General features: G+C 52.0%; 1 protein-coding gene across 5 annotated transcripts in view; it reads right to left on the bottom strand.

Moving 5' to 3' along the window:
• The window catches only part of CLGN (calmegin), a 414,476-nt gene that overhangs the window by 359,267 nt on the left and 42,487 nt on the right, over positions 1 to 12,722 (bottom strand). For 4 of the 5 annotated variants that reach the window (XM_033939605.1, XM_033939625.1, XM_033939615.1 and 1 more), the window contains exon 2: positions 11,110 to 11,265. The exons of the other annotated variant lie outside the window; for it this stretch is intronic. In XM_033939605.1, the coding sequence (XP_033795496.1) occupies positions 11,110 to 11,256 (147 nt within the window). In that variant the 5' untranslated portion in view covers positions 11,257 to 11,265. The remainder of the gene's footprint in view (positions 1 to 11,109; positions 11,266 to 12,722) is intronic. 5 annotated transcript variants of the gene reach the window in all.

Genomic DNA, 12,722 nt, shown 5'->3' on the forward strand with positions numbered 1-12,722 from the left:
CTTTGACTAGAAATTTGTTGAGAGCCCTGAGATCCAAAATGGGTCGCAGATCGCCCGTCTTCTTCGGAACAAGGAAGTAACTGGAGTAAAATCCCCTGCTCTGCTGTTCCAAGGGAACTGGCTCGATGGCATGGAGATTGAAGCAGAGCTTGAGCTTCATGAAGAAGAAGGGCGGTCTGGGATTGGACTGGAAGGATACTTCTCTTGGAGAGGAAGCTCTGGTGGAACCTGATTCTCTGATGATGGAAAGGACCCAGAGGTCGGAGGTTATGACCGTCATCTGTCATAAAAAAGAATGAGATACGACCTCCTATAGGTGGAAAAGGAGAGTCAGAGACAGAATCGATGGATGTTATGCTCTGGTTGTAAACAGTCAAAAAGGCTGAGAGAGCCTTAGGTGGAGCAGAAGGTGAGGCTTCTGTTGCTTCTGAGGTGGCTGTTTCTTCAAAGGAGGGCGAGTGTAAAGCGCCGGCTTTGGAGGAAAATGCCTCTGGTAGGTAACAGGAGGATGTGCAGGCCTAGAAGGAGCTGGTTTAGGCTTTGGTACTGACTATGGAGGCAAAGATTTAGCATGGTCAGACAACTTTTGGTGGCTGCCTCGATGGGACTCATCAAAAGGTCATTGCCTTCACAAGGGATGTTCGCCAGGCGGGTCCTGGAGACTGGAGTCCATGTCTATGTGCGAAGCCAGGCTAGACGAACGAATGACCCACAGTGCAAGCCGCTGCTCAGGCAGAGAGCTCCAAAGGCATCAAGATGATTACAGAGGATGGAGACGTAACTGAGAGAAAGAAGCAATGACTTCTTGAAATTCAAAATGCATGCTATCATCCAAGTAACTGAAAAATTTTGGCAGAAGAGACAAAAGAAATTTCAAAATAAGTGATAAAATAAAAATTATAATTGAGGACCCTCGAGACATCATAGCATTTTCAGTGTTCTCCCTAGCGTGTTTTAGCCGGGCGCTGTGCCCAGATAATTTAGGTGAGCGCCCGGCTGTCATCTTGCATCCGCACCACCAGCATCAAAGCCGCGCTCCCAATCCTCTTCCCTGTCCTTACTCCAGGGGTGTCAACCTGCGGCCCGACAAGAAGTTTTGTGCGGCCCAGCTTCTCTCTCCCTCCGGCGGGTGGTTTTCTGGCCAGCTCCCTTCTGCAGTCGACAGTGGGTGGCGTTGGCTCCTTGAGCGTGATCTGTGGCTGTGTCAGAAGCATTCACTCTGACGTCAGAGAGAAGGCTACCGAACCAGCCATGAATCGCGCACGAGGAGCCAACGCCAGAGAGTTACAGCCTGACCAGTGGAGAGAGGGAGGGGGATTCTGAAAGTGGTGAGCCATGTGGATGAGGTCAAAAGGGAGATGACAAGATGAGTTGAGTACAGTGGTAGAAATGTGGTAATGGGGAGTAGATAGAAGGAAATAGGAGGCTGGGAAAGGAGTGAGATGGGAAATGGGAGAGCTAGGGACTGAGAGAAGATGGAGAATTGAGAGGTAGCTGAACATTTATAAATGAAGAAGGGTGAGAAAGAAGGCAAGATTTGAGTGGACAGAGGCAAAAAAGAGAAAAGTTAAGAAGGCTGAAAGGGAAATATCAATACATTGGAGACAGGCATAAGGAAAGAATGGAACAGTATTGAGAGGAGAAAAACTAGACAGCAACATTGGAAAGAGAATTGGTAGAAGATCGACAAAAAGCAGAAAGAGAAAAACTGGGACCAAGATGATGGAAAAACAAATACATCCAGACAATAGGTAGAAAAAATTGTTTTATTATGAATTTATTAACTGGAATATGTTAGCTTTGGGAATATGTGCATCACAATTATTTTTGTATTCAGTGGCGTAGTCATAATACAGCTGATTTGGAAGAGGGACTGGAGCCCAAAATTAGTAGAGGGGCCACCAAAGTTTCTCCCTGCCTGAGTGCTAATTTATATAATAGTTGAGCTAGTGGAGATTCCCAAGCCCTGCCAACTGAAGACATCTTCCTCCAGCTGACCAACTCAAAATCTCAAGCTTTTGCAGCTAAGGCAATATCCTCAAGCTGCCCCTGCTTTCATGCATACATGAAAACCAAGGGGGGGGCAGGGAGGAGGCCCAAAATCGCAGTAATATTTACCCTGATTTAAACGATCCTCCACGTGCGCTGCTGACAGCAGATTCAGCATCCCTGCTCTGATGAGGCTCACTTCTGAAGAGGTGCTCACCATAGCTGTAATAGAAGTGAATGGGAAAACCAGTAACGCGCATCCCTGCTCTATCAGAATGGAGATTGTGGAAGCCTGTGGCTGCTCCCACTCTCAGCGGTGTAACGTGGAGGATCACTCAGTCAGAGTAAGATTACTGCTTTTTATTGGGTTCTTACTCCACAGTGTCCCTTTAATGAAGGTTTATTATTAGATACGTACATCTTCTATATTAGTGATTGCAAAATTTGGGACCATGCTCAGCCTTTTTTTTTTGCTCAACAGCTAGTGTTAGTGTTGGTGCTTTGTGGCGGCCCCAGAAATTTTTTTGTCCAATGTGGCCATAGCGAAGCCAAAAGGTTGGACCACCCCATACCCTTACTCCTTCACACCGTGAGCAGGGAGGGGTAACTTTCATAGCGTTTCCAGGTCATGGGCCAACCCTCTTCCCCACTCCTACTCCTTCACTGTAAGCAGGGAGGGTTAATTTACATAGCATCAAAATTTGCACCAACATATTTCCCTGTCCCGCCCCACCCGGCTATTTTTTGTGCCACCCGGCTAGAAAAAATTTTCTGGGGAGAACACTGCATTTTGGTAAATGCGACGTCCAAATTTATCCATGGTCTTTCTTCCCGGCCAGGAGGAACTGTGGCATACATTTCTGGAAGGATGGGATCTCTTTAAAGAGGATTCCACGAGCAAGGATTGATGTGACAATTGGGAATGTCCAAAACCTTTATGATGCACCGTTTTATATCTGGCATCCAACTTTCCTGGATACTGCTGGAATGGAAAAAGAAAGTCTCCATGCATCTAGTAAAGTCTGATCAAGAAGCTTGTGTAGTGGCAGCTTGAGAGACTCAGCCGGAGGTTTGAGGAAGAATGCATGACCTCAAGGTATTCTTTAGAGTACTTAGAGCCAGTGTCCAGTGGAACGCTCAAGTCCACAGCCATCTGTCTCAAAAAAGAGGAAAAAGATAACTGGTCTGCAGTTGCACGGTCTCGAGAAGGACTCGAGGACGTTGAGGCAGCTAGAGTCGAAGAAGAAGAAGCCTCGGCAGGAAAACCATGGTATGAAGGAACCTGGAGACTTGGACGAGGCACTGGACATCGGATATCCTCGAGAGCCGGCAATCAGAGATTTGGAACGAGGAGTTGGAGGTCTTGTCAAGGCTGGAGAGGACCGATGCTTTGAGGTATGATGTCTCAAAGAATGCCTCGAAGTAGGCCTCGAGTGATGTCGAGAACTGCGTCTCGAACTGGATCTCGAAGATCGAGCAGAGGTTGCCTCGAAGCAGTAGATCGTGGAGGAGCCCTGAAGCAACTTCGAAGGACTGGACCCCCCTTGGTAGAATGGGGAGATATCCTGTCGATGCACTCGCACAGAACTCTACTCTATGTGTTTCATGCTTGGAAGCCCGACCAGACACTCGCAGAGACTCCGCTCCCTGCATCGAGTGTGGAGGATCATACTGGGGCACAGGTGGCTCGACCTCGCGGGAGACTTCTGCATGCCTAGGCTGAATCAGAGTGAGCAGTGTGGGTCCCATGGTAGTGAGGACCTTAATAATCTGGGATGTAGCCAGCAAGGAGGGTACCGCCGTCTGAAACCGGCCCACCTGCCTTGGCTGAAGGGTCCCGCACAGTGGTGTGAGTGTTTCGACTTGGGAGGCTTAAGACATCTTAATTACCACTGGTGGAACCGAGTGCTGAGCTATCTGACCTGAGGAGACAGGAGAAAATATGGCAGCCGAAGACGTCGAAGGAAGAGCCACTCCAAAAGACGAAGGTCTGATGAGGCTCGAGGTGGAAGCAGCAGAAGGAGAGGCTTCGACGGGGGTCGATGCCGAAGACACCTTCGATGCAGAAAGATTAGTAGACTCTATCTCGAAGAGGCTATCCACCAGGAAGCAACGACGCTTAAAAGCACGAGGCTTAAGTGTTTGTCAAGGTAGGCACGAGGTAGGATGTTTCGGCCCAAGGCACTTGAAGCAGCATCCATGAGAGTCCATAAGAGATATCGTGCGCTTGCACTTGCTACACCGTTTGAAACTGGTAACAGGCCGGGCCATAGACAAAAATACAGCCGACGCAAAGTCAAAGCCCATGGGCCGCGGCCTGTATCAGACTAACGGACAGAAGTAAATTTTTAAAAAAAAAATAGATAGAAAAAGACAAACACAGCGATTCGTGAGAAAAATAAAACACAAACCACGGTGAGAGAAGTAACGAACGACAAAGTTACCAGAGAGAGCCAAAAAGCACAGTTACTTACCGTAACAGGTGTTATCCAGGGACAGCAGGCAGAAATTCTCACATGTGGGTGACGTCATCTACGGAGCCCCAGCGCGGACAGCTTTTCAAGCAAACTTGATTGAAGTTTCAAGTTTGCTACACTGCACCATGCATGTGCATGCCTTCTTGCCCACTAGAGGGCGCATCCCACCTCGTGGTCCTCAGTTCCATAACTAGCAAAGAAGCCATCCCGGGGGAGGCGGGCGGGTTGTGAGAATCTCTGCCTGCTGTCCCTGGATAACACCTGTTACGGTAAGTAACTGTGCTTTATCCCAGGACAAGCAGGCAGCATATTCTCACATGTGGGTGACCTCCAAGCCAACCAAAAAAGGGCAGGTGGGGGATGGCAAATTTAGGAAAACAGGTTACGTAACACCGACTGGCCAACCGGCCGTCGCTTCTGGACAAAGTGTCCAGACAGTAGTGGGAGGTGATACGTATGAACCGAAGGACCAAGTGGCAAGCTTTACATATGTCCTCCATAGGAGTAGCACGGAGGAGAAGCAACCGACGCTGCCAATTCGCTCGGACCTTTTGGCCCCGTGACTCGACCCGGGAGCGTAAGACCAGCCTGAGCGTAGCAAAAAGAAATACAAGCAGCTAACCAGTTGGACAAGGTGCGCTTGGAAACAGGATGTCCTAACGATTAGGATCAAAGAACAAGAACAATTGAGGAACCTTCTATGAGACCTGGTACGTTGGAGATAAAATACGCCAACGCCCTCTTACAGTCAAGCGTGTGGAGCGCCGTCTCGCCAGGATGGGAGTGGGGCTTAGGAAAGAACACAGGAAGGACAATGGACTGATTAGAGGTGGAAATCAGACACAACTTTAGGTAAAAATTTAGGATGGGTGCGGAGAACCACCTTGTCATGATGGAACACAGTGAAAGGCGGGTCCCCCAACCAAGCTTGCAACTCACTAATACCGTCGAAGCAGATGTGAGGGCAATCAGAAAATACCACCTTCCAAGTAAGGAATTTCAGAATAGACTTGTCAATAGGTTCAAAGGGAGGTTTCATCAGTTGAGCTAGGACAACATTCAAATCCCCAACGACTGGAGGAGGCTTCAGAGGGGGACAAACATTGATTAGACCCTTCATGAAACGCGGTCACCAGAGGATGAAGCGAAAGAGAACGTCCATCCAAGTGCCGATGGAAAGCCGAAATGGCACTGAGATGCATCCGGAACAGTTGTCGTCTTAGACGAAATTAGACAAATGTAAACATAATAGTCCAGTACCGAAGACACCGGGACCGAATTCGGATCCAGATGACGTGAGGAACACCAGGAGGAAAACTGGTCCACTTCTGGGAATAACAAAGCCTGGTCGAGACTTTGTGCGAGGCTTCCAAAACTTTCCCGCACAGACTGAGAAACCTGAACCGAAGTCAAGGGGGAAAGGAACCAAGCGTCAGGTGTAACGACTGAAGATTGGGATGCAACAGCGAACCCCGACTCCGAGACTGCAGTAGGGAAACACAGGCAGAAGCAGAGGCTCCCTGACACTGAGTTGAGAAGCAGGGAGAACCAGTGTTGACGCGGCCACCGAGGCGCGATGAGAATACATAGTGGCTACTGGATGATTTGAGAAGCAAACCACGTCCTCAAGATCAGGGGAAAAAGCGGAAACGCATAAAGGAACCTCCTCCCAGTCGAGAAGAAAGGCGTCCGCTTCCAGACGGTCCGGGGAGTACATCCGAGAACAATACAGGGGTAGTTTGCGAGTCTCCGGGGAGGCAAACAGATCCACTTGTGGAGTCCCCCAGCGGTCGAAGACCTCGCGCAGGACTCTGGAGTTGAGTGACCACTCGTGCGGCTGGAGAAGCCGACTGAGTTTGTCTGCCAAGCAGTTCTGTTCCCCCTGGATATAGACCGCCTGTAGGAAGATGTTCTGGGAAATCGCCCATTCCCAAAGGCGCAGAGCTTCCCGGCAAAGGGACCAAGAGCCTGTCCCACCTTGCTTGTTCACATAATACATGGCCACCTGGTTGTCCGTTCGTACGAGGACTACCTGATCGTGGAGCAGGTGGCAGAAAGCTCGAGCCGCCAGAAAGATGGCGCGAAGCTCCAACACATTGATGTGATAGCGTCGGTCCTCCACCGACCACAGGCCTTGGGTCCGCAGACCGTCGAGATGGGCCCCCCACGCGTACTCCGAGGAGTCCGTGGTCAGAACCTTGCGATGCGGAGGGACGAGAAAGAGCAAACCCCCGGAAAGATTCAAAGAGTCATACATAACATACATACATAAAACATAAGAACTGCCATCTCCGGATCAGACCCATGGTCCATCGAGTCCGGCGATCCGCACACGCGGAGGCCCAGTCAGGTATACACCTGATGTAGTTTTAGTCACCCATATCCCTCTATGCCTCTCATAAGGAGATATGCATCTAATTTGCCTTTGAATCCTAGCACAGTGGATTTCTTAATAACCTCCTTTGGGAGAGCATTCCAGGCGTATACCACTCGCTGCGTAATCCCAAATTACTCATACGTCAACTTAAGCCCACACTAAAGAGAGCGAATGAAACAAAAGTCTGGGAATGTTTGATGCCACCACAAGCTCGAGCTGCCAGTGCCCAGGGCTAGAAGCCACCAGCGTTAGAAAGAGTCGGTCCACCAACGGAGCGAGCGTCTCAAAGACGGAGTCACCGTTATGCGAGAAGAGACAGGATCGCACTCCTGGCGCCACTGAGAGGCCAGAGTCCACTGGAGGAATTCTCATTGTGCAGTCTGGCGAACGGGCGTGAACATGGACCGTAGAAGCCATGTGGCCAGAAGCATCATCATTGCGCTGAGCGACACCTACGGTCAGCCTGATGAATCAGACGACCCAACCGAAACCCAAAGCCTCCAACCGCGGGGAGGGAGGAAGAACGGAGGCGGACAGTGTCCAGCACTGCGCCTATAAAATTGAAGTGATTGGTGTCGGGCATATTGTGTACTTGGGAAAGTTCACTTCGAACCCCAGTCGTTGAAGGAAGGCGATGGACTGTAGGGTCGCTGAGATAACCCCTTCCTTGGTCGGTCGCCTTGATCAGCCAATCGTCCAGGTAAGGGAAGACCTGAAGCCCCCGAGACCTCAGGGCTGCAGCGATTCTACCACCATACACTTCGTTGAAGACTCGAGGGGGACGAGGCCAGGCCGAAGGGGAGGACTCTGTACTGCAGATGCAGCTCGCCCACCTGGAACCGTAAGAATTTGCGGAAAGCGGGATGCACCGGAACATGGGTGTACGCTTCCTTCAGGTCTAGGGAGCACATCCAGTCCCCTTCCTCCAAGAGAGGATACAATACCGGAAGTGACAACATCCGGAACTTCTCCCGGACCAGGAACTTGTTGAGCTTCCTGAGGTCTAGAATGGGGCGTAAGTCCCCGGTCTTCTTTGGGACCAAAAAGTAACGGGAGTAAAACCCCCGCCCCCGCTGGTCGGAGGGTACAGGTTCCACCGCCCGAAGCCTCAACAAGGCCCTGGCCTCGGTCATGAGGACGGGGAGCTGGGTCCGGTTGCATGGGCAAGCCCCCGGTGAATGTTCCGGCGGCGCAGAGCAAAAGTTGAGAGAGTAGCCCTCGGAGACGGTCCGGAGCACCCAAGCGTCGGATGTTATCTCGGTCCAGGCCGCGTAAAAGGACCGGAGTCGACCCCCTATGGGAAGGGGGGTCCGGCGCGATGGCGGTGAGGGGGGCCGGGCCCCATCCGCCTATTCCCGTCAAAATGGACAGCGCTGGCTTAGCAGGAACCTGCGCTGGAGCTTTGGTTTGTCCCCTCCGCCCTGTCGAGGGGGGCGCCGGGGCGGTGGCCTTGAAAAAGCCGGAGTCGACTTTTGCGGGTACCTCCTCGGGGGTGGCGGAAAGGTTTCTGCGGCAGGGCTCGAGGTTTCGGACGGACCAAGGAGGCTAACGAGCGCTCCTGTTCCGAGAGCCGTTGGTCGCCGCCTCCAGGATTCATCGGAATATTTCGGACCCCCCACGCAAGGCAAGTCGCAGGCGGTTCCTGCAGGTTAGGGTCCATATCGAGGGTGCGTAGCCACGCCAACCGCGCATAGCTGCCGCAAAGGCCGACACCCTCGATACCAGCTCAAACGTATCGTACACCGCATGAAAAGGTACAACGTAATTGAGCCAGGTTGGACATAAACAAGTCGAACCCTTCCTTGCGGGAGTCCGGTAAGGCCTCACGATATTGGGCAGATCCTTTACCATGCAACGCAGATAAGAGGAAATAGGTAAAGGCATAATTCAATGCTCTGGTTGCCATGAAGGAATTGGTATAGAGGCGACGACCAAATTTGTCAAGGGTCCGGCCCTCCTGCCGGGCGGAACAGCCGCAGAAACCCTGGAGGGCTGCGTCTTTTTGAGCGCAGACTCGACCAGTAGTAGACTGGTGGGAGAGTTGAGCCCTTCTCAAACCCCTTAGGTGGTATCGTCCGGTACTTTGACTCCATCTTAGACGGCACAGCTGTGACTGTAAGAGGTGAAGTCAGGTTCTTAAGCAGGGTCTGATGAAGGACCTTATTCAGGGGCAGCCGAGGAGATTCCCTTGGGGGAGTAGGAAGGTCCTGCTCCTCGAGGAACTCCTTAGTATATTGCGACCCAGCCATGAGGTCAAGCCCAAGGCACGCGCCATGTCCTGCACAAAGCTGGAGAAGGAAGGACGGCCTGGCAGGCGGGGAGGGAGTTCTCGACCTACTCCGCCGAACAAAGGGGGACGCCTCGTTGAGAATAACAATGGCCCCCTACCGGACCCCGAGCCCCATGAGGCCAGATCTAATGGTTCTCGAGGGGGTCGAGGAACGTCTCCGCCTCGAAGAACCCCTGGAGACGTCCCAGGCCGTCTGAGGGACCGAGGTACGCCCCATCTTCCTTCGTGCGAGGAGTCACGAGAACCCCCTCTCTCAGGGGAACGGAGGAAGTCTCGGGTTATCGAGACGAAGCTCCGAAACCCGCAAGGCCTCGCCCCCGAGCGGCGAGGAGCAACCACGGCGCCGAGGAGAGCCTCGCGAACGCTTCAGCTTCCTCGGGCGACACCTCGCCCGAGGCCGGCCCGAGGGCGAGGAACCCCGAGGAGGACCTCGAGGAGGAGGAAGGAGAGAATCCGTCTCACTCTGCGCACCTTGTCACGGGGCCGAACGCTGCTTCTCAGGCGGGGGCCCCCGAGGTCGAGGTCGAGGGAAAGGTCGAGGCGAGGTCGGTGGTGCCCCGGTAGCCGAGACGAGGGAGTCGAGACCGAGGTCGCCGTGGGTCGGTGCCCCCCGAGGTCAAAGCAGTCCGAGGTCTCAGCCCGCTGCAGTTGTTCGAGGGCGCCAGACAGCTCCGAGGAAATCAATGCTCGGAGCAGGTCCTGGAACGCCGGGATCCCGACCATGGTAGGCAGGTCCATGAGGCCGGGGGATGCTCCCTGGAGGGCGACCTCGGTCTCGAGTATTCCCTCGGGGCATTATGTGGCCCGGAGTCCTGGGCGGGGCAGACGGACGACCCACCCACCGCAGAGGAGCTCGAGGATGGCTTCTTCGATGACCCTGGAGTCGGGGATGGAAAAGAGGACTTACCCGAGGCAGGTTTAGGTCACCGGCGTCGACTTAGAGGTCGAGGTCGAGGGAAGCGGCGAAGCCGAAGGCGCGAGGCGAGGTCAAGGCCGGGGGCCGAAGCCGAGGCCGACGTCGATTGCCCTTCACGGGCGCGGAAGTCAACGGCGAAAAGCTCCGCCCATTCGTGCGCGACGTCGACGGAGCGCTCTGGCCTGAAAAGTGGAACACCGATCGCAGGAATTTGTCGGATGTTCGGGTCCAAGGCAGAGCAAGCACCACCGGTGGGGGTCAGTGATGGATAGTAACCGCTCACACTGGGTGAATTTTCTTAAAGCCCGTCAAGGGACGGGGACATGGAAAAAAGAAAGGGGCCGGGAACGCACGATGTCCCGCCGGCCGTGGCTCCCGGGAGCCCCCGGAGCCGGACGGAAGAAATAAAACTATTTTTTTTTTTTTTTTTCAACGATAACCGATGGCTAAGAAAGAAAAAAACAACAAATAAAGCACAGCGAACGAGCTAAACAACCCAGACGCGGTGTCAGAAGGCTAGAAAAACCAGGAGCTCAATTTCCACAGGGCTTCATGGCTCCGCAGAAAAAACTGACTGAGGACCACGAGGTGGGATGCGCCCTCTAGTGGGCAAGAAGGCATGCACATGCGTGGTGCAGTGTAGCAAACCTTGAAACGCTCAATCAAGTTTGCTGTACATAGCTGTCCGCGCTGGGGCTCCGTAGATGACGTCACCCACATGTGAGAATATGCTGCCTGCTTGTCCTGGATATAAGACGGACTTCTCGGCTCTGCGGAAAAACTAAGAACTGAGGAGACGCCCACTGTGTGCTGGGCGGGAAGGCACTCGCGCATGCGCGGTGCGGGTGACTCGAAATTCTAGTTCTTCAATAGCAAGTCTGCTTGTGAAGCGTCCGCATCGGGGCTCCATCGGATGACGTCACCCATATGTGAGAATACCGCCTGCTTGTCCTGGGATAAAGTTTGTATCCACTGTAGGAGCAGAATGCGGAATAGCGTACTGGAGGTTTTCCAATAGGTAACATAAAATACAATAGTAATGTATTACTGCTGTGGTTACCTGTAGAGATCTTGCAACATCTTCATCAATATCAGTTACTTTAGAGTTGTCAAAATTCACTTCTGTATCCGCCTCATTTTCAGTCGCTATACTTCTTGAGCTGCACACTAAAATACCCAGACATATCCATTCCCACTTTAATTTCATTTCGTTTACCTGAAACAAGTAAAAACATATTACTGCAGCTTAAAAGGGCTTATCGCAGGATACGCCGAGGTGTTTTATAGTAAGTTTCCAATTGGCGCATACTAACAGAAGATTAGGTTCTTTCCTTTGCTAATCTTCTTTCTTGTAAATCTGTACTATTCTTGGACTAGTGTGTTATTTACCCATACTCACCAGAGCTTATAGGAAGCCTCATTATTCAGAGTCCTGAGCCCCTCCCCTCTTACCTCAGTACTGTCCCCTCTGGAATGCAGTTGTGTCAAAGCAGCGAACTGCCAGGTGTGAGCTCAGACCCTGTGCTTATTTCCATAGAAGAATTAATGGATACCTCTAACCCTTTTGGGGAAATGCATGCTGGCCCAGAAGGTATGGATACCAGTCTTTAATAGTGTCTGTAAGCTGTCCATGGAAGTGTTGCCTTGCTAGCATTATGTGTGTTCTCTTGCACTGTGGGAACTGTGTGCCAGCTGATGCTATCAAGAAGCAAGAGAGATAATGAGTTTCTCAGTTTAGAACCTGAGCTCCAAGAAAGTACCCAGCTGAACCTGAATAAGCTAATCTCCACAGACTCCCTGCTAGGTTGTTTGTTAAATAATCTGAGATAAGCCCCTTATGCTGGGTCTGTCACAGAGCTCCCCCAAGTTCTGTAGCTGGGGCTTAAGTTTGTTCCTCTTTCCCTGTTTCAAAGGAGAGCAGAGTAATTTCTTTTGCCTGTGAAACTTTACATATGAAGGGCAGTTATGAAGTAAAGCAATGTTACTTACCGTAACAGTTGTTATCCAAGGGACAGCAGGCAGCTATTCTCACTAGTGGGTGATGTCATCCGACAGGCACCGACACGGACATCTTGAAGCATGTTCTTGCTTGAAGAAACTCTAGAAGTTTCGTAGATGCCCGCACCGAGCTAATGCGCCAGTGCCCTTCCCGCCCGATGTACCGGGCGTGTCTCCTCAGTTCAGGTAGCTAGCCTGAGAAGCCAACCCAGGGGAGGTGGGTGGGACGTGAGAATAGCTGCCTGCTGTCCCTGGATAACAACTGTTACGGTAAGTAACATTGCTTTATCCCAGGACAAGCAGGCAGATATTCTCACTAGTGGGTGACCTCCAAGCTAACCCCAATGGGATGGTGGGAGAGTTGGCAATTTCAAGAGAATATATTTTGTAACACTGTTTGGCCAAACTGTCCATCCCGTCTGGAAAAAGTGTCCAGACAATAATGAGAAGTGAATGTATGAACCGAGGACCAAGTGGCAGCCTTACAAATCTCCTCAATCGGTGTCGATCTGAGGAAGGCTACAAAGGCTGCCATTGCTCTGACCTTATGGGCTGTGACCTTACAGGGAAGGGATAATCCAGCCTGGGCATAGCAGGAAGAGATACAAGCCGCCATCCAGTTAGAGATGGTGCGCTTCGATACAGGTCGTCCCCAACTTGTTTGGATCAAAGGAG

Source organism: Geotrypetes seraphini, chromosome 1 (assembly GCF_902459505.1).
Source record: "Geotrypetes seraphini chromosome 1, aGeoSer1.1, whole genome shotgun sequence".
Classification (NCBI taxonomy): domain Eukaryota; kingdom Metazoa; phylum Chordata; class Amphibia; order Gymnophiona; family Dermophiidae; genus Geotrypetes; species Geotrypetes seraphini.